Source organism: Nematostella vectensis, chromosome 1 (assembly GCF_932526225.1).
Source record: "Nematostella vectensis chromosome 1, jaNemVect1.1, whole genome shotgun sequence".
NCBI classification, from domain to species: domain Eukaryota; kingdom Metazoa; phylum Cnidaria; class Anthozoa; order Actiniaria; family Edwardsiidae; genus Nematostella; species Nematostella vectensis.
The window spans coordinates 11,572,927-11,593,369 of record NC_064034.1 but is presented as its reverse complement, the minus strand read 5'-3'; the positions used below and the strand labels follow the sequence as shown (position 1 = coordinate 11,593,369).

Here is a 20,443-nt window from a genome sequence, read left to right as displayed (position 1 = left end):
TAATAGCATATTTTTCTAGAAGGCTCTTAAGGGATAGATAATTTTCTGCAATATAATGAAAACATAGACTTGATGTTTGCATACTTTTACTAAAGAGGAATTGTCATGCTTTATTTCACAGACAAAATTTGTTTAAACTTTTATTTCAGGACAAAATCTCAGCGAAGAGCATTCATGAATTGTCAAACTGTACAACTCATAAACAAGCCTACGACTTTTAACTTTTAGTGAGATTTGTTCAGAGTTGTGAGTGGGTTTGTCCAGAGGCTACTTTTGCCTCAGTAACAGACGGACCATTTGATAGTTGAGGGGAGAAACTGGCTGATTTCCCCTTAAATAAAAAAAAAGAGCAAGGCTAAGGCCCTTAAAATGGAGCAAGCAAAGATTGGCAGAAAAAAACGCTACATACTTTGGGAAGAAATCGAACAACAAAACAGTCCGGGAAAAGAAATTGGACAATAGAAAATGCCACTCCCCCCGTCAAATATCAAATGGTCCGTCATTAAAGTACATGACGGGAGGTAATTTAGTTTTTTTTTTTTTTAATTTTCGGCTCCCATATGGTTTTTAAGGTGTAGGGGATGGTCAATGACGTTACTTATAAAATACTTATCGCGGAATGGAATTTTTTGTCTCGATCAGTAATACTATTTGTGACATATCAAGAAAATTCAGCCAAAAATTGTCGTTTTTACCAAACGCGTTCCTTTCCATATAAGGAAACTAATATATTCCTTATTTGGAAAAGCTGCATGATTCTTGTCATTTTTAAGGTTGTTGTATCGTAGGTGCTTCGTAAACTTTATGACTTGTAATCAGAAGAGAAAAAAGTGACTGTGACCATCTTTACTCTATAGAGAAAGTATTTAAAAACAAACTTAGATTCCTCGGTACCAGACCCCCAAAACGACAACGTTTTCTTCATATGTTATTTTCAAATTCGTTCAGGACAAGAGGTACGAAAAACAAGTACAAATGTTGTTAAAAATGTTTTAAATTTAAAACAATTTCGTCTAAAATCAATAAAATATGAATAAATATATTTATATAATATCTATTAATGTCTTTTGTCTCCATCTTGATATATTACAAAGTCGAAATTCTATTTTACAAAGACGTGGTCACGTGGTCAACCAGAGACTTCAGTCACGCAATGCACAGTTTCTCTATGCGTGACAGGGAATAGGAGAACAACTGGGCCAGCTTATCCCATCTGCTGTAGCTTGTGTCCACTCCATTATAACTAACTTTCTAGAGGCTGGTAAACACGAAAGCTCGTCATCACGTCGACCTCCCCCCCCCCCCCCCCCCCCTCAAGACCTAACTTGTGAGGTCCTCGGAATGCGAGACATTCTTGCTGATAGTGCGTGCTGTGACGACAAATCAGGTCCCCTTTGATAATCCTGTCTGCAAAGATAAAAGTGTCACGGTCAAATTGCATCATACGGTGACTCCCGTTAACTCGAACCCCCAAAGGAACACAAAGAGTTCGAGTTATCCAAGTAGAAAAGAATCAAATAGTATCGAGTCCGTCCTAGTAAGCAGGGACCTAGAGTTAAACGAGTTCGTGTTAGAGTGGGTCTACTTTATTTTATGCAGTAAAGAAGGTGATAGGGGACTTGCGCTAAGATATCACGTGACCTTTTTAGGTGGCAAATTCAAAACAAAATGATCAAACAAAAAATCAGAACGACGAAGAAATAAAATCTTTAAATAAAATTAGACCCTTTCTGAAAAAAAGATTTTTTTCGTTAGCGCTGAAAAAGATGCTTTTCTTTTGCTGTTATTTTGCCGCTAAAAGGCTGAGCGCGCGCTAGTTTGCTACCCAAACAGTCACGTGATCCCTTAGCGCAACTCCCCTATTCGGCAAAGTCAAAAGCAAAAACGTGAGTTGAAACGTGAAACAGGCGAAACTTTCTATGTGCCATCCTGCAACTCCTCACGTAAATTTCAGAGAGACAAAAAGACCTTTTGTATCATCATTAACACCTTGATATTCCAGTAAGATATAATCTGTTCTTATAAATCAAAAGCAGTTTGAAGTTCCCCTTCCCCTCTCCTCCTTTCCGCCCCGATCCCTCTCCTCCCGTTTCCTCCCCCCACCCCTACTGTTCCCTCTCCCTGGCCCCTCTTGTCTCCTGACCCTTCCGCCCCGATCCCTCTCCTCCCGTTTCCTCCCCCCACCCCTACTGCTCCCTCTCCCTGGCCCCTCTTGTCTCCCGACCCTTCCGCCCCGATCCCTCTCCTTCCTTTCCCCCTGGTCCCTACCGAGCCCTTCCATACCTGTTAGCACCCGCCTCATCTTTTGTCATCCCTGTGGCGGCACCAGCTGCTTTCGCATCAGCAGCGAACTGATAGACGATGAGTAGACAGTCGCGACATAGCTGCACCACGCGCCTACAGCAGCTCATTTCCGTCTACAGAACACAGATAACAACGCACTCGTATGTATTTGGATGACCTTATACTTCTGCGAATAGTGTAGGTCATAATTATGCTGCTATGGCGGCCAATTGATGGCGTTACTATCGTTACGATGGATAATACTAATGGTGGTTTGGTGATGTAATTATTGATTATAATGTTGACGACAAGGTATCAGTTCCACTAGCCGAGTATACCAAGTTTGTCCACAAGTACAATATTACAATTTTAATAGTAGTGATTATGGCGATCTTATTAATTGTTGTTGATGGTAATAGCATGATGACCATGGTGGTTATGTAATAACTAATAAGCTAATAAAGATATATGTTGATGATGGTGACGCTAAGATGATGATAACAAGTTTACAATTGGTGTATAGTGTACATACCGATGACAAGACTTCCGTGCTTTTGCTAAATATAGTCTCCCATGAGTTGCTAAAAGATGAAATATCTCAAATCAATACAGCTCATTGGAAAAGAATTTTGAGCATGATGCGACCTACAAAAAAAAAACGAGTCGATTTTATAGCTAAAGCATAAATTATTTTAAGGATAAGAATATTTTCCTTAAAGATAATATATCAATATTCGATAACCCCAGAACAATATTGTCACTCTAGTACACTCTAGAGCCTTTTTATAGGGCTTTTTAAAGTTTCTTTTAAAGTTTTTTTTAGCGCATTACAATAAAAACCTACCTTACCTACCAGAATGCAATGCGCGCCTTTTTAAGCTTGCACCAAACGAAGTGCGTGCTGCATGACTATGATTGAGGTAGGTTTTCATTTCGATTGCGCCCGCATGCTTATAGCTGAAATAGTCTATTGGAATTTACAATCAAGGCATGTATAACGCTGCGCAAGCTCTTGACTGAAAACGCACCCAAGATTCGAAAAACAGTTCCAGAGCCCCTGGCCGTGACTCCAAAGAAGCCGATTGAAGACTCGCGATATAATACGACAAAGTCGAAGGCTGTCGACATCGGAGGAACGCCAGACGCGTTGGAGGATTGCGCGCACGTTCGTACGCACTATGTCGATAACTTTGCGTCGCTTAATTGAGTCGAGCTTGACTAGCCAATAAGAGGCGACCCGCGGTTTGTGGAACTTCCAGTTTTCCAAAATCTGAGTAAAAAAAAAGGGTAGTGTTTAGTTGGATGTCAATAGCATAAACTACATAATGCATAGTACATTGGTATGGAACTACAACAACAACGTATCAGAGCAACGATATCACACAGCAACAACGACGGGAAACGGGAAAGAGAACAATAACGACTGATAGTTTATTTATACCAGAGATCGATAGCCTCATAATAACACCGAGTACCGCCTGCAAGCAGGCTAGACGTCGAAGCAAGAAGACATTGAACATGGGGGTTATTACGGCTGTGGTACAGTCACTCACGTTTTGAAGGATCATTTCCGCCTCCTCGTCCGTTTTCCCTGGGAACTTAATGCGCATGTCAATGAACGCTTGTAGAGTCCTTCTACAAAGCTCCTCTTCTCGTTCGCGTACAGCGGCCTTCAGAAAGGCAGCGTCCTGCGGACAACACACCGCGTGTATTAGAAAGTGTAAAAGGAATACCCCGAAATAGTCACAAGCGCTTTAAGATATTACGGCAATGTCACCATGGAGACGTCGGAAGGGGATTTCTAGCTTTGGTTCGAAAGCTTTTTTCTATGTTCAAACCCCACATAAGAGAGAACATCGCTCGCTCAATCATATGGTGGTACGAGATAATACCAAATCGTTCTGTATTTTCTGTTTGACATGACTCTCCTTTGAAATTGTTGTTATATCTTCAAACCGAATTTAAGCTCCGAAAAAAGCTACTTTATTCTGCTATCACGTGAGAGTTTAGTCTATTATCACGTGATACATCCCCACTCACCACAACAGGATTGAACTTCATTGGTGGGGAGGATGATGAAGTCACTATCCGCTGTCCTGGTGCCCGTGCTGGTGGGCCGGACCTCTGCGCTGATGGCGGGCGTCCTGTGGTGGAAGCTTGGCGAAGAGGGACTGTTGATGATCCCGATGAGGCTGATGAGACGAGACATTCGTCCTTGGTGACGGGAGACTTGGAACTTGGCATGGACGACAAGGGCTGAGACAGAGAAAGAAACAGTTTTAAAGTCGCCGTTTATAATATACTGAGGCAGACTAGATGGCCTATATAAATAAGGCACCCAATACAAGAAAATACAAGTTTAGCCTAGGAGCAGCGTCATGGTACTGCGCACGTCTGGAGTCAGTGTTTATTGTAGGCGTTTAATTGTTTACAAAAGGTTGAACTTTAAGCTGTCATTGCCTTGTTAAAATAATATGCAATATTCTATTGAAGACTATGTTTATTGACAGTCTGTGGTCATTTCCGTGTCCGGGACGGAGAGCTATTGCAAATCTCTTACCATGACACTGCCCCTTTAGGCTAGTATGCAAGCTCTTACATCCGTCTTGGTTCCTCCGGCTATTGCCTATCCTAAGACGACAACTTGGCTTTTTTTCGGGCTCTTACCTTGGGGCCTTTGCTTAGTGGTCGATAGCCAAGCGGTTGGGCTGTGTTTTCGTCCGCCTCGCACTGTTCTAGAAGATCCAAGATTTCTTCTTCCTATTGATGAAACCAAATGGCATAAGAAATTAAGTTCTTGCGGGAATGGATCGTATCGCCTGACAATACGTTGTGTTGCGTTGTTTAAGTCAAGCAATGCACATCATGTAGTCTTACCCGAAGAGTACTGAAGGGCTGGTTTCCGTCCTTTTGTAAGGCAGCAGCACGCCCTGGGAAAAAACACACCAACGTTCAAATTCAATCTGGTATAAAAAGCACGTTTAGGGGGCAAGCCACACCCAGATTAGTGGGTGCTCGAGGGAGCCTATGGGGTAATCTCCTGTCAGCCGCCATTTTGTTATACTAGCAAAATTACAAGTGTGAGAATGTATAGATTTCCATCTTGACTTAGAGAAGCTAATGCAATATCAATATTTTCTATTGATCTTGGGAAATAAAGTTTTTGTAAAAGACTTTGCTTTTAGATAAATCTAATGACATGCACATTAATGTATGACCCAACAGGTCTTTCTATGTTTGTTTCTTTGTTTTGTTTTTATTTTTTTTCGGCATAGATGACTAAGGTAACATCAAGCATACTTACCTGACAAAAAAAGCTTGAAGGCATCCGCCAGAAGTCCGGTGTATTTCTCATTTTTAGCGCGATCGTCAGGCGGATAAACCCTGCGAAAGTTACCCTAAGAGCGAAATAACAAAAAATAAACATACATGATGTGGGTATCTCAGGTAGGTTCTTCGATAAAGAAGTGATGCGTTCCTGACGCTAACAGACGTGTGAAGTAGGCTAAGGTGAAGGGGAAGCTTTCCCAAATATACGATATTTAAATAAGATTCAAATCAAAATTGAAATCAAAATTTCTCACCATGTTGATGTTTTCAAACTCTTCTCTTGCAGACTCGCGTCGCAGCTGATTAAGGCGTTCTTTCTGTGAGTGGCAATGTCAGTTAGAGCCTAAATAAAACGCAGATATAAACAAGAAGCTTGTAACCCACCAGCTCGTTTCGTCTTTTGTTAAGTATCATCTTCTTCTTATCGAGTTCCTTTAAACAAAATTCCGGTAAAGTGAGTAAATTCATGGCATGTTTTCGTTACTTCTTTTAAGTTAGCAAGAGTTACCATCAAAGAAGAGCATTAATGAAAGAGGTAAGCGAGAGAGGTGGGTTACACTCACCGACATTGTGTATTCGCTGCGTTTAGGCTGCGTCAGAAGACGCCTTTGTGATTCTGCTTTTTCGGCAGCCATACCTCTACGCCGATCGCTCGGTCTGAAAACAATTCAAGCTGAGTCTCAAGAACTCGCAAATTGAAGGTTTATAAGCTTTAAGCACATTGCATTATTATTATTTGCAGTATGGAACAACCATTTCACAAGCCGCGCTATATAAAAAGGAAGCACATAAGAGCAAGTAGAGCAAAACAAGGAACAATTATAAAACTTCATCCTTGCTACCATAAATCAACTCGAAAATTGTGAAAAGCGGGAATTGGGAAGGGGGGAGAACAAACACTCAAAGAATTTTCCTTTATCCCTAACAAAATGGTCTGATACTCAGGCAAGTGGCAAATATGAAAGAAGGAATGTTTTTCTTACTTGATGTTGAGTAGTCGAAGCGTGTCCCTCAAGGCTCCACCCTTGACCTCCTGGTCGAGTTTGGAGTCAGTCCCGAAACTGGGCGAGCGATTTATCTGAAAGGATCACGAAAAGGTGTCATGATCCATCATCAGACCAACACTACGGGGCTTCACAATCCACTGATGACAAACGTCAATGGTGACTGATTATTTATTTACTTATTTATAAAATCCTGATTAAATTAACAACCTCGAAAATTCACAAAACAAGTAGCATAACAAAGTTTAAGTATTGAATTATGTGATCGACATTGAACTAAAGCTTCCCACCCTAATAATTTGTACAGTTTCGTCCTCTCTATACTACATTACGTCTACAAGCCACCTCGATAATTATACAGTTTCGTTCTTTCTACACTAATTTACCTCTAAAAGCCACGGTTTCAGTTTCCTGTCCAGCAGAATATCGAAACCAAGTAGTTCAAAGCACACGCTGTCACTTCCGGTCGCCGCCCCAGGCCGGCACATCCGGTACGAGTGAAGCACGTGGGGCTGCGCCACAATCAGAGTCTTGACAATCACCTCCTAAGGGGGGAGGGAGGGGAATACTTAGAATTTGGGTGAGCACGCGCGGGCAAAACGCAGCAGTGATAGCTTTATGTCATAACTCATAAGTTAATTAAAGCCAAAAGGAGGGAGGGGCAAATAGTGTGATACTGTTATTACCGTTATGCCTCTCCATAAAAAGTTAACGTCATAATCCATGGATTGCAGCCATTCGTTTAACCACTTGATGGACCTGTCAATTGGTGAAAAAAAGTAAAGTAGAAGTCCAGCATACGCAAACGGTTAGTCTTTAATAGAATCTTATAAAAAGCTCCAAACACCACATAAAAGAAATATTTATATTCTTCATCTGACGAGGAGGTAAGCTTTTTTCACAAGTTAGGCAGTTCGATCTTTTTTCTCCTGGAATTAGCCAGATTTTGGTTAATATATTTTTAGACTTCGTTTCGTCAGATATTATTTCTTAAAACAAAGAATTTCTTTCTTAATACAAAGGTCTTTCTCATTCACTTGGAGCGTGGCTAGGGTGCGCGATGACTCCCCTTAATCACCCCTCGGTAACAACCCCTGAAAATCGCAATTACCTTTTACTGCCCATATCATCATTCTCGTCTCGCTCGAAGTTCTCGTTGTGTTTGTTAATGGAGTAGTTCGTCAGGTGCATAAATAGCTCATCCTAAAAACAATAGCAGAAAATTAGTCAAACTAAAAAAACATCCACACCAAAAAGGACGTAAGTCATGTTTAGGCACTTAATCCTTGAACAACAATAGTGGACTAAGTGAGATCCAAATCGCTCTTGTTTCCGTTTGGTTTTTCTGTTCTAGGTCACGTGACCATGGGAGGGGTCGGATGACGTCATCACGTGTGTCATTTATGTCTAAAACACTTATATTGAAAGTTCCAAGACATTTGACAAAAAAAAAACCAGAAGCTTTTATAAAACAAACAAATTTCCCTAGCAACAGACTCAAAAGATAGTACCATAGGCCCTTAAGCGCTGCTTCCCTTTCTTGTACCATATTTGCACCACAACATTGCGCCACTATATGGTGCTAATTTGTTTATTTTCTGTGTCCAGACTATAAGAAGGGCTGTAACAGACTTTGAAATATCGGAAACAGCAGGGGCGTAGCCAGGGGATTGCCCTAGGGGGCCCGCCCCCCCTTTTTAGCAGCCAAAAATACGGTAAATGTATGAGACATTATCTAAAATACAGGAGAAAATGCCTTGAAAGTCCCTTTTGGGCCCCCCCTTCTGTTAAAAATCCTGGCTACGCAGCTGCACAGACATTAAAAAAACTGGGCGGCACAGCCACTACTGGTCATTTTCTTATTATTATTTAGAAAAACAGGGGTCACTAGGACCTCCCCCCCCCCTCAGCCCTGATGGACCCCTCACCATGTTGTCTTCTGTCGGTGGCTCGTAGCACTCTGTGCCTAGGCGGACCTGGTGGGTAATCAAACAAATAAGATACGCCCAAGGAACACCCGGAACGGACCCCTATACAGTGGAACTTGCATTCTATAACGTCGATTTTACGATGGCGTTTCTTTCTCCCGGTGGAAATACAGTGAAATGTGTAAGAAATTACCTCGATCTAACGATATTGGATACAACGATTTTAAGTTACAAATCTGTTATCCCGTTGAGTAATTTTGACCTCGATACAACGATTATTACCTCGATTTTACGATTTTACACATTTTCTTTCTCCCGAGGCATATCTTAAAATCCAGGTTTCACTGTATCAGGCTGACAAGGTTGCTTGAAGGGGGAAACGCAGATTTCTTTGGTACCATATAGCTACGCCCTTTTGGGGAATGTACAGAAAACACCTGATTGGGTTCGATTAATCGACATTACATGGTTGAACCTAGATAGCCCGAAACCCACACAAAATAACATCTTGAGATCCAAAAAGAAAAAGACATAGGGTTCAAGTTGTTCCATGATACAAACTATTGAGTAATTAAACACTCACCAATCCATCATTGTAAACAAATATACGGAGAGGGTCACAGGACGTCACTAAGACGTAGACGCGTAGGTCGAACTTGTAACCGTCCAACAAAAACGGCTGAGATAAAAGAAACACATTGGTCATTTTCATGATTTCTTTTATAAACCAAGCTCATCATAAGCATGAAAGGTCAATAGACAACCCTTCCCTTTCCATGACAATGGAGTTGTAAAACACTGCTTGACTGAAAATGAGGGCTGAAATTATATACAATCGTGGTCACATTGAATTGGGACACAGGGTTCCGGTGCCATTAAAAAAGCGTGCGCGCATAATCTATTTTTGTTTTGAGTTGAATGCTCCTATAGAACCTGTAATGTCAAAATAACGCAAATAAGGACTGTTTTATAATAAAGTTAATTCTATTAACTATTAGCTTAGCGTTTATGGACTTCACGAAAAGAGTTTGAACGTCCAAATTAGAAGACCTTGACATACTTTATGGAACGCGCCATTTACCGCCCCCCCTTCAATGTTGAATGATGCCAACGCCAAAACACTTGACGCAACATTGAAGGGGGGGCTCTAAGGGGGGTTGTAAATATTATTTTACAGGTTTTGTGTTCTTGCATGGATTATTGTTTTGAATATTTGGACAAATTCCGACAAATGTCCCAATGATTTTTACCATGATTGTAGCTTACAAAATTATAGTGTGTGTGTGTGTGTGGGGGGGGGGGTCCAGAGACTCACTCTGTCAATGTATTCTTGGATGACAAGTTGTTCATGTGATGGAATGCGGTCTCCATTTCTGATAAGGGAAATTCTAAAAGGAGAAGAGGGATTAGGCCAATTAACACATGAATAATATGTGTTCATAAATATCAAGCCCTCTTTTTGGTTTGTTTTAGATGTATGTGTTCATATTTAAGAACACCATGGTCAATTGGTAAACAAATAAAATGAGAATTGGATGTCATGATAAAACAAGGATGCTGCAGGCGGGTAGTATGACGTTCACAAGGGTGTGGACACTCAAGTCACTATAATGGACCTTTTTTTATTCAAGAACCACCTTATTGTGGAAGATTGAGAGTCGGGAAACAAGAGGTTATGCTTTACCAGCTGGTGTTATCAAAATATTTTACAGTCTAAGTAAATGTAGATGTAAAAAGATCTAGAAACTCTTTTTTTTTCAGATGGGTGGGGGGCATAAAAAAGGGGTGTGATGACCCACCCATTGCCCATTGCACCATTGGCTGGTTTCATGATGAATGTCTTGGCCCTCTTTTTCTTCTTCAGTTCTCTGCAATACATCTGAAATGCTGCATATCTAGATCTCAGTCAAGGATACTTTACACACTGCATTTTCCGACAAAGAATTGACAAGTACGTATTTTGCTAAGCTAGTAACCCGCTTTTACACTAATATTAGAAGGGAGTCCAAGACAAAATTCAAAGGCATTCCTAGGGTTGGATATTTAATTAGAATCAAAGTTTTGGGGCTGATAGATTTTTTTGCCCTAAATCCTTCAATATATAAAAGGCCGTAGCAGGGGGTGGGGCACTGGGGGCGTGCCCCCCCCAATATTTTTGAAATAAATTATAAGGAAACCAGTAGAGGCATGGCTGTGCCCTCCAATATTTTCTTAATGTTTCTGTATTGTTCCACCCCAATCTTACGTGGCCTGCTACGACTCTACGTATCTCCTGTTCTGTACAATAGCCTAATAAATCTAAACATAAAATATAGAAAGCACAGGATACTCAGCAGGCAAAACCCAGGTTTGTGGGGCAAAGCTGTACTCATCAGGGTGTGCTCTCTTCATCCTGTGAGTTTAACACAACAAGCTTTAGAACATGAAAGAGCTGAATTAAGGATAAGTTTACTTACTTTGCAATATTTCTTGCAAGACTGTCTTTCCTACAAATTTCACCCATACCAGGAAAATGGTTTATTCTCTGAAAACAAAAATGCAAATGAATATCAGAAGACTTGAATTTATATGACTTTTAAAATTACTAGTTGGGGGAAGGCAGTGATGTGTGGGAATCATACGGAAAAAGGATAATATTAGATGATTCTTTAATAACAAAATTAACAACTCTTTGGCAGCTAAGGGGGGAGCAGACACAAACTGGACATGCCCCTATGTAGGGGCCTGACACCTAAAACTCTAAGACATTCTGGTCATACCTGATATGGTTTAAGCTCAATAAACCGCTCAGCTCCTACAGAGGAATCACTCCAAATGAAAAAGCTGGGAAAATAATAACACAAATATAATAGAACTCTCTCAAACGGACTAAAGCCTTAATATGACTAAAAAATGGGGACAATCACATTTATGTAATAATTTGTGTATATATTGTTATATGCTCACCAACTAGGGTCGTCATCTCTTGTCACAACCATCCCAGCATGTACACAGGCCTTCCGTACTAAATAAAACAACACATTTCAACAATTCTAATTTTTAAAATTCAATAATTTCAACATCTTTCAAAAACTTCTTTAAACTTTTATCCCTGAGGTCATGAATAAGATATGCACTTTGTGCATTAGAAAGAGGAATGCTGTCCTTAGAATATAAAGAATTCAGATAAAGCTAGATAAAACCTTTTAAGGTTAACTAATTTTGCTAAATACTTTACGAATCATTCCAATGCAAGCATGCCCTGTTGCTATGTAAGTTTTGTCTCTGTTTTTTTTTTTATTTCACTGTTTCAACTGTTGCAGCACAGGATGTGACAAAAGGAATTTACAAGGTGTTATTGAGAATAGCGTGGTGTTTATTTAGCATAAAACAGCATCAAGGGATCTTGCCCATGGTTAAACAATACATGGTTGCAACTATTGTAGGAATTTGTAGGGCTGTTTGCTGTTGCTTTATTCGCCACGATACAATCCTTAGCTTTATTAAAGGCTATTAATAGGAATCTTAAACTCCCAGTAAAATAGTTTGCCGCTATTTTTTATGCTACTTTTGTATTTAAACAAATAAAGTTTATAAGCAAAGCAACATAAGAGCCGTTGCTATGCAAACCTTTTGGTGAGAATTGTGTTAACAAGTCACAAAATTACGGGGTTTTTAGTCTCATAAAATTGGATGAATGATCATGCTCTTGGTACATATCACAGAAAACAGAAGATTATCCGCTAAATCCAAGCGCTCCCAAGAGAGGTAGCGTTGTAGCGATATTTTAGAAAAATAAACATGGTCAGGGTGATATTATAGAATGTAGAAACATTTATGGTGCTTAAAAAGAGGAGTATCTTTCAAAAATGTTCTTGAGGGTATGAAACAATAACCGGTGTCAAACTGATCGAAACCTGTAGAAACAAAGGCAGGATTAAAAACAATATTCAGCAATTTAACGTTTATTATATTACATCATTTTCGAATAAAATCTTTTTAACGGTTCCCAAACAGTATTCATCACATTTCGCAATAAAAAGTAAAGAATTAAGGTTAGTTGTACTATGATGTAGGATCTAAATGGTTTCCACAGCAGGATTGCAGTTGAATGGTTTACCTAGGCAACTAAACTATTAGCAAACTCATTTCTCGATAAGCGATTACGAGTATCTTTCACTCGGTTTTTTAAAACCAAGATAATATATAACTCACCAATATCGTATTTTGTAGCAGATATATTTGCCGTGACCGTTCTTCGTTTTCTAATAGGTTTCCTTTTAGACGAGACTTTGCGCGTGGACGCTTGGACTTCGTGTCGAAATTCGACTCGCTCGTGGACCAAATCTTCGTGTTCCTCGATTGAGCATGCTTCTGATTCCGACATCCTGTTATTCGAAGACTCTTCTACAGTCGTTAATGTATTAGATTCTGGTTCTTTCGTGCTCGACAAATCCAACTGAGGATGTGTTGTAAAATCGAGTCGCGGTGAACACGGCATTTTCGAATCGTTATCTTAATCGAATTCGTGTTCCAATTCGACACGTGCTTAAACACTCTAAAAACATCACCAACATATCTATAGGTCAGGCGATCCCCCCTTTAAAGTTTCCAAACAGCTTAAGAGTTCGCTAAACCATAGAAAATCTCCTCCGAAACTCCGCCATGCTTCAGTGTTGTTATTACTGAGCTCTTCAAGTGTCGGGGTCTCGTCTGGGTGGAATGCGTTATGTCACGTTGGCTTGGAAACGTCTGACAACAAAACTACTAGAGTAACGCAATTTAAAGAGTAGGGCGCAGGTGCTTTTTAATCTAATATAGTATAAGGAAACGAACAGGGATAATTCAGTATACACTAAAAGGGAATTACTTAACTTTTTTATAATTATGTATTCTCGACACAGCTGATAGCAGCGTCAAATAAAGGTGTAAAACATACAAACTGCTTTACACAGAAAAAAATATCAGTCAAATACTAATCTTTGGTTTATAACTATTCTGTTTTAATACCACTACTACATGAGTGTTTTGTTCCCGGCCCCATATTGAGTTGCCACATGTATGTATTATTTGTATGTTTTATTTTCACATGAGAACTAAGAAAGGATACAGTAGTAAAAACTTGAGGTCACAACAAATGTGTGTTTGGTGGGAAGTAAGTCAAGGCTGTGCACAGTGTTTACATTTTTGAAAGCGCTAAGGGCATATTCCTTATCTCAGATATAATGGTTGATTTTCTATCCTGCTTCTTCATCTCTGTAACAGGTTTAATTGGTTTCAAGTCTGCTTCACTTCAGAGCAACACAAGTTCTTGTACACCATATCAATACAAAAACCACTGCTATTTCTCAAGCAGTTGAACGATTTCTTGATTCTTTCCATCAACAGAAATCTTGGTAAAATACCATCTTTTTCTTGGAATGTACAGTATATGTTGATCAGACCACTAGCCGATAGGTAATGTATCGTCCCGCTGTTTCACTGGGCCTTATAATCTTTACTACCTGTCCTCTCTTCAGACCAAAATACCTTGCCACTGGGTCACCTGACTGGATTCTGGGTAACTGGTGTTCCTTTAATTTACTAAGCGAATGTCAAGGATGAACATTACCAAACAGGCTTTGAAGTATTCATTCTCAGTAAAATTTTGGGTTGAATGCTTTGCTTGGTTGCTTGCATGGTAAAATTTATGCTAAAGTATTTTTTGGATGTTAAGATTCTATCCTTGGTATAAATGGGAGTAGAGAATCCATTGTCGAATACTTTTTGGGTCTGGTACCTATCTTATGGTAATATTAGCCAAACAATGTTTCAAGTAATGCATTCAACAGCCTGTTCTGGATGTCATATTTTGTTTTTTAAAGGATACTATCTTAGCAGAAGTTCTTGCTTCTCGTCTGGGGTCATCAGGACATGTTCTGGTACTAGCTGTAAAAAAACGAGGGAATGATGAAAAAAAAAAAAAAATGCAAAATGATGAAAGTGTGATACAAGAAGTCACATAAAGTGAAAACTCAAAAATTCAAATAACATTTTATAATAGCCTAGTATTTTCTGTGCTCCCCAAGTTGGGGTCAAGACAAGACAAGAGTTTGGAATACACATAAGTCCATGGATAAGTTTTCCTGCCTCATTGAGCTTTGTAAAGCCAAAGCACCATTAATGAAAACTAAGATCCTTATGTCTACAGTACCTCATGCTCTGTTATGTTGATCATCAATTCTGCTTCAACAAACTGCTCCAAAATGTACTTAGGAGCCATGTCAACTAATGCCTAAAGACAGCGTTATCCATTAGATGGAATTATTTTAACAACAACTAAAAACAGACAAAGTATACTTTTGTTTCCCTCCAGCAGCAGAATCAAGGATTATAAAATGGTTCACCAATTACTACAAAACTTCATCAATTACTACAAATACTTGTGTATAAACAGCACCAGATTTGCTGATTCCCAGGAGTACTAGAAATTATGCAAAATACTGAATACTAGAGATTATGAAAAATACTGCTACTCTCATTGGCCGATGGGGGAAAATGTACCCCCATGTTCAGCACATGGCAACAGCAAGAGACACATGGAAACAGCAAGAGAGCATGCACATACAACGACAGAAAGCTAATAACAATTTTGAGACAACAATAACACAACATATTGACAGCTATTTGTGGATCGTAGCAACTTGAAAAGGACAAAACAAGAAACCAAGGGCCAGAAGTGAAAATTTAATGAGTGGCACCGGAATATGATGATATAGTGCAGGTGAGTTAAAGGCCATACAAGTCGCAAAAGGATTTACTGAACAGACAAAAGATCAAGTCATGAACATAAGTACATTGAAATATTGAGGTATTGAAATGCAGCAAGACCAAGAGAATCAACAAACAATTGTTTGTGTATAATAAATAAATTAGTATATTTAATATGAAGTAAGCATTATATTATGAAGTAATCAGAAGCACTTATCACCCATAATAAGGTATATAATTCAACAAAGAGAGCCTTTCTTTTTGACATTGTTAACCCATAATAAGGTACTTAATTCAACAAAGAAAGCATTGCATTTTGATATTATCAACCTATAATAAGGTACATTACTTAATTCAACAAAGAGAACCTTGTTTTTTGACATCATTAACCCAGATTAAGGTACTTAATTAAAAAAAAAAGAGCCTTTCTTTTAAAAATTATTAACCCATTTAATTCAACAAATAGAGCCTTTCTTTTGGAAATTATTAACACATAATAAGGTACTTAATTCAACAAAGAGAGCCTTGTTATAAGACATTACCTGTTTGGCTGAAGGGGTCATCCCTAATTGTACCACAATAACAGCTCTACTGATATTTTCTTCTTGCATCCTCTGACAATACCTGAATACAACAAAAGCAGAAAACATATTCAAGAGGTAAGAGGCATTGGGCAGAAGTGCAGAATTTCAATTCTGTTCTATAATGTCCTCAGCTTTCTACCTCTAGAGTGCATTGCTCTATATATACCTCGTTTATTTTTCTATAATATCAGTTATAGGGGCAACTATCTCCTTACTGTTTTATTGTTTTAATTCCAACTTTAGGCTCCTCTGGAAAAAACACAAACATCTGATCTGAAAACAAATGTCAAGGAAATGTGAATAAACTTAAGACAAACAGGCAACATAATAAATCACTCTATCAGGGTGCAAATAATCTCCTTCAAAACTACAGACTGAGAACTTTCCAACTCAATGCATGATAACTCCTTCAAAACATATGGTAAATGTTCAACAAACAACTATTAATAAAACAATAGCCATGCCACCACAAAGAAAGACTTGTTATAATGACTTGGAATCCCTAGAGGACAGTACTTGCTGTACCTGTGGGGTCATCGTTATGGGCAACTAGAATTGACAAATCACTTCTTGATGGTCTTCCTTCACTGGAGTGCAAGAAAAGAGAAAACAACAGTTTGAGTTTGTTTCTAACTTATACAAAGTAAACCATACAGTGTGATGCAGGATACAGTAAGCCACCTCAGAGTCCTAACAGGAACCATATTTAACCATGCATACTGTAAAACACAGCTTATTCTACTCCAAATTGACCTTCAAAACCAGGGTATTGCTCTTATAAATGGAATGTTGCTTTTGGTATTTTACTTGAAATAGCTTCACTTTCGTGTGGGAACAGTGACTCCTGACTTGCAGATCACTATTTTAACACTATAATAATATAGTTTAATCTAAACACATATTCATACAAGTGTTATTAATCAAAACTAGCTAGCAAAGTTTTCGAAGGTCTGTCACCTTCACCTGTTTCCAAACTGTTCCTCGAGATATCATTTCCTAATCTTAAGTAACAGTGCTAGACAAAGAATTATTTACCTTGGCCTGTCTCCAAACTGTTCCTTGAACTGAGATATCATTTCCTTATCTTAAGTAACAGTGCTAGACAAAGGTCTCTTCACCTTGTTCTGTCTCCAAACTGTTCCTTGAATTGAGATATCATTTCCTTATCTTAAGTAACAGTGCTAGACAAAGAATTATTCACCTTGGCCTGTCTCCAAACTGTTCCTTGAAGTGAGATATCATTTCCTTATCTTAAGTAACAGTGCTAGACAAAGGTCTCTTCACCTTGTTCTGTCTCCAAACTGTTCCTTGAATTGAGATATCATTTCCTTATCTTAAGTAACAGTGCTAGACAAAGTATTATTCACCTTGGCCTGTCTCCAAACTGTTCCTTGAATTGAGATATCATTTCCTTATCTTAAGTAACAGTGCTAGACAAAGTATTATTTACCTTGGCCTGTCTCCAAACTGTTCCTCGAGATATCATTTCCTTATCTTAAGTAACAGTGCTAGACAAAGAATTATTCACCTTGGCCTGTCTCCAAACTGTTCCTTGAAGTGAGATATCATTTCCTTATCTTAAGTAACAGTGCTAGACAAAGTATTATTCACCTTGGCCTGTCTCCAAACTGTTCCTTGAAGTGAGATATCATTTCCTTATCTTAAGTAACAGTGCTAGACAAAGTATTATTCACCTTGGCCTGTCACCAAACTGTTCCTTGAAGTGAGATATCATTTCCTTATCTTAAGTAACAGTGCTAGACAAAGTATTATTCACCTTGGCCTGTCTCCAAACTGTTCCTTGAAATGAGATATCATTTCCTTATCTTAAGTAACAGTGCTAGACAAAGGTCTCTTCACCTTGTTCTGTCTCCAAACTGTTCCTTGAAGTGAGATATCATTTCCTTATCTTAAGTAACAGTGCTAGACAAATGTCTCTTCACCTTGTTCTGTCTCCAAACTGTTCCTTGAATTGAGATATCATTTCCTTATCTTAAGTAACAGTGCTAGACAAAGAATTATTTACCTTGGCCTGTCTCCAAACTGTTCCTTGAATTGAGATATCATTTCCTTATCTTAAGTAACAGTGCTAGACAAAGTATTATTCACCTTGGCCTGTCTCCAAACTGTTCCTTGAAGTGAGATATCATTTCCTTATCTTAAGTAACAGTTCTAGACAAAGTATTATTCACCTTGGCCTGTCTCCAAACTGTTCCTTGAAGTGAGATATCATTTCCTTATCTTAAGTAACAGTGCTAGACAAAGTATTATTCACCTTGGCCTGTCTCCAAACTGTTCCTTGAATTGAGATATCATTTCCTTATCTTAAGTAACAGTGCTAGACAAAGAATTATTCACCTTGGCCTGTCTCCAAACTGCTCCTTGAACTGCTCCAATGTCTGATCCAACTCATCCTGAGTCACAAGGTACCCTCTGTCATGGCACATCTGAAAGCAAGGATTATTGTTACCTTGATCTATGACCTGAATACATTAATCCCTCTAACAGGAATGCAAGCAAATGCAACTGATGGAGTTCTCCTCTAGTTGCCCTTCTATTTGATGATTCTGACTAAACATGTGCTTGTATTGGTCAACTCTGACATTAATGCTAGAAAATGCAACTGATTGATTTTCTTATACTTTGTTTAACAGATGCATTTGTGCTTGACTGATTCTCACAACATTTGCGTTAGTGTTTGACTGATTCCAACCACATTTGCACTTTTACGCTTGTGTTTTACATTTTCTAATAACATTTGCGCTTGAGTTTGACTGAGTTTTGACCCCACATTTAAGCAGGTGCTCAACAGATACTCTCTCCATTTGTGCTTGACAGATTCTCTTTACCTTTGTCCTTGTGTATGACTAGTTCTTATTATACTTGAGTTTGTTCTCAAAAGATTCCCAATCCATTTACGCTTGTTTTGAAAAGATTCACACAGCATTCGCTCTTGTATTTGACAGATTCACTTGCGCTTTATTACAAAAGATTCAAACTACATTTACGCTTGTGTTGGACTGACTCACACTACGCTTGCGGATGTTCCATCTGAATTCTAAACTCGTCATTTAAACTTAGATGACATTTGATCGTAACTTATCATTCCAAATTTAATCAAGTCACACGCAAAATTAACCCATTGCATACCTGCATAACTGTCTTACGGATTCTCCAGAATTTGTACGTGAGCTCGGTGTCATCCATAGTCGTATCAAGCAATAAGTAAACGAAGAACGAAGAAATACTAACGAAAACAACAAACAAGAAATGGCGGCCATGTGCTTCAAGGCGCGCCGCCAGTGTTTAGAGCCAGCGGAGCAGCTCGATACCAGTTTTCTTTTTAGAAAGATAAATGCAGGGAGCCCAGTGGCCAATATGGAAAAAAATTCCCCTTTTCACCCTTTCGTCCCCCCCCCCCCCCCCCCCCCCCCCCCCCCCCCCCCCCCCTTTCGACTTGTGGCGAGCACTTGCAGAATGCTTAAACAATAACAGGGAAACTTCGCCTTTGGAACAGTAGGCCCTTCAAAGGCCCTCTTCAATTTCAAAGGGAGGCTGATAATGAGGGTCAGTACGCAGCTCTTACAAGCTTGAATTTGATTGGGCAAATGAACAATATCCGCACCTCGACACAAAGAACGAGAAGAATAGAGACAAAAGAAGTCCTTTGTAGAAGCAAAGCAGCTGCGTACTTACTCGATAATGAAACGTACAAAGGACAATCAAGTACAAAGTGCAAGAGCCGTGTACAGGCTTGTACCTAGGTAGGCTGTGTTTGTATGTCTGTGTGGGGGTGGGGGACGGTTCTGCACTTGCTGCGCAAGTTGCCCGGGTGCATTCTCGGGGACCCAGGGCGTCGTTGAGCTCGGGCACACAGGGAGCACTTTCTTTCTCGCGCGCTCCCTGTATGCCCGATCTACGCGACGCCCTGGGTCCCCGATGATGTCTCGAACGGGAAAGTTGTCGAGCCCGCAGATGCGATGTAAATCACTACATTACTCATTTAGCAGTCTTTCGTTTCGAATCCTGAGTTTCTTTATTCGGCCGCGAAAAAAACACTAATTGGTCTCCGAGCATGGAAAGAAAAACACCAACACAGTGCATGTATGAAGACCATGGAGGGCTAAAAAAATGGTCCTGACGGGATAAAACGAACCGGGAAAGTGACAACCCTAATTGTCTGTTCTTTGCTTTTTCCGCGAATGAATGCTTCCAAAAACTGTGCTGGCGTAATCGAATTAGTAAAAAAAAACGCAGTTGCTATATGCCCGACTGCCAGGAAATGTCCTCAATGGACTAAATGCCCAACAGTTTTCAATTTATTCAATCAACCCAGTAAATTGTCGATAGAATGATCAAAGTACTCTATTTGATGAGAAAGGGCAAGCAGATCTAAATCGAGCTTTGTTGTCGGAATTGAATGTTTTTCCTAGCCTGTATACACCATAAAATCTGGCTATTTTAGAGACACTTGAATTACGATTTTATAGTATAAATAGACAACAGAAAACATTCAATATCGATAACAAAGCTTAACTCAGCTTGGCTTGCCCTTTCTTAACAAATATAGAATACTTTGAACTCC

The 20,443-nt window shown here is 39.3% G+C and overlaps 2 protein-coding genes across 3 annotated transcripts; both read right to left on the bottom strand.

The window, feature by feature from the left end:
- Nucleotides 1–127: 127 nt before the first annotated feature.
- LOC5517456 (tubulin polyglutamylase TTLL7) lies at nt 128–13,306 on the bottom strand. Its single transcript, XM_032361871.2, has 25 exons — nt 12,740–13,306; nt 11,492–11,549; nt 11,305–11,368; nt 11,002–11,069; nt 10,875–10,937; nt 10,345–10,440; nt 9,861–9,933; nt 9,129–9,224; nt 8,546–8,593; nt 7,729–7,820; nt 7,304–7,376; nt 7,004–7,162; nt 6,597–6,691; nt 6,177–6,270; nt 5,998–6,045; nt 5,868–5,930; nt 5,588–5,681; nt 5,161–5,213; nt 4,951–5,043; nt 4,324–4,539; nt 3,837–3,971; nt 3,312–3,553; nt 2,816–2,864; nt 2,284–2,417; nt 128–1,407 (listed from the first exon to the last, which is right to left on the bottom strand). The coding sequence occupies exons 1-25, from the start codon at nt 13,023–13,025 to the stop codon at nt 1,314–1,316; spliced, it is 2,586 nt and encodes an 861-aa protein (XP_032217762.1). The 5' UTR covers nt 13,026–13,306; the 3' UTR covers nt 128–1,313.
- A 280-nt stretch (nt 13,307–13,586) lies between these two features.
- LOC5517395 (DNA-directed RNA polymerases I, II, and III subunit RPABC1) lies at nt 13,587–19,170 on the bottom strand. 2 transcript variants are annotated; one of them, XM_048726641.1, is made up of 8 exons: nt 19,009–19,170; nt 18,217–18,305; nt 16,384–16,445; nt 16,074–16,131; nt 15,817–15,898; nt 14,718–14,798; nt 14,394–14,452; nt 13,587–14,107 (listed from the first exon to the last, which is right to left on the bottom strand). In XM_048726641.1, the coding sequence occupies exons 1-8, from the start codon at nt 19,063–19,065 to the stop codon at nt 13,963–13,965; spliced, it is 633 nt and encodes a 210-aa protein (XP_048582598.1). In that variant the 5' UTR covers nt 19,066–19,170; the 3' UTR covers nt 13,587–13,962. The 2 variants fall into 2 exon arrangements, with proteins under 2 accessions (XP_048582598.1, XP_048582604.1); XM_048726647.1 differs by lacking the exons at nt 18,217–18,305; nt 19,009–19,170 and adding an exon at nt 16,894–16,981.
- Nucleotides 19,171–20,443: the final 1,273 nt, after the last annotated feature.

Excerpts from the sequence above, each read along its gene's own strand:
- LOC5517456 (XM_032361871.2), bottom strand. The coding sequence starts at position 13,025 with ATGCCGTGTTCACCGCGACTCGATTTTACAACACATCCTCAGTTGGAT. Across the intron at positions 9,225-9,860 it reads TCCAAGAATACATTGACAGA|CCGTTTTTGTTGGACGGTTA; the intron begins GTGAGTCTCTGG and ends CTTTTATCTCAG. Across the intron at positions 5,682-5,867 it reads AGTTTGAAAACATCAACATG|GGTAACTTTCGCAGGGTTTA; the intron begins GTGAGAAATTTT and ends TTTCGCTCTTAG.
- LOC5517395 (XM_048726641.1), bottom strand. The coding sequence starts at position 19,065 with ATGGATGACACCGAGCTCACGTACAAATTCTGGAGAATCCGTAAGACA. Across the intron at positions 16,446-18,216 it reads CAGTTTGGAGACAGGCCAAG|TGAAGGAAGACCATCAAGAA; the intron begins GTGAATAATTCT and ends CTTGCACTCCAG. Across the intron at positions 14,108-14,393 it reads CAAGAACTTCTGCTAAGATA|TAAATTAAAGGAACACCAGT; the intron begins GTATCCTTTAAA and ends ACATTCGCTTAG.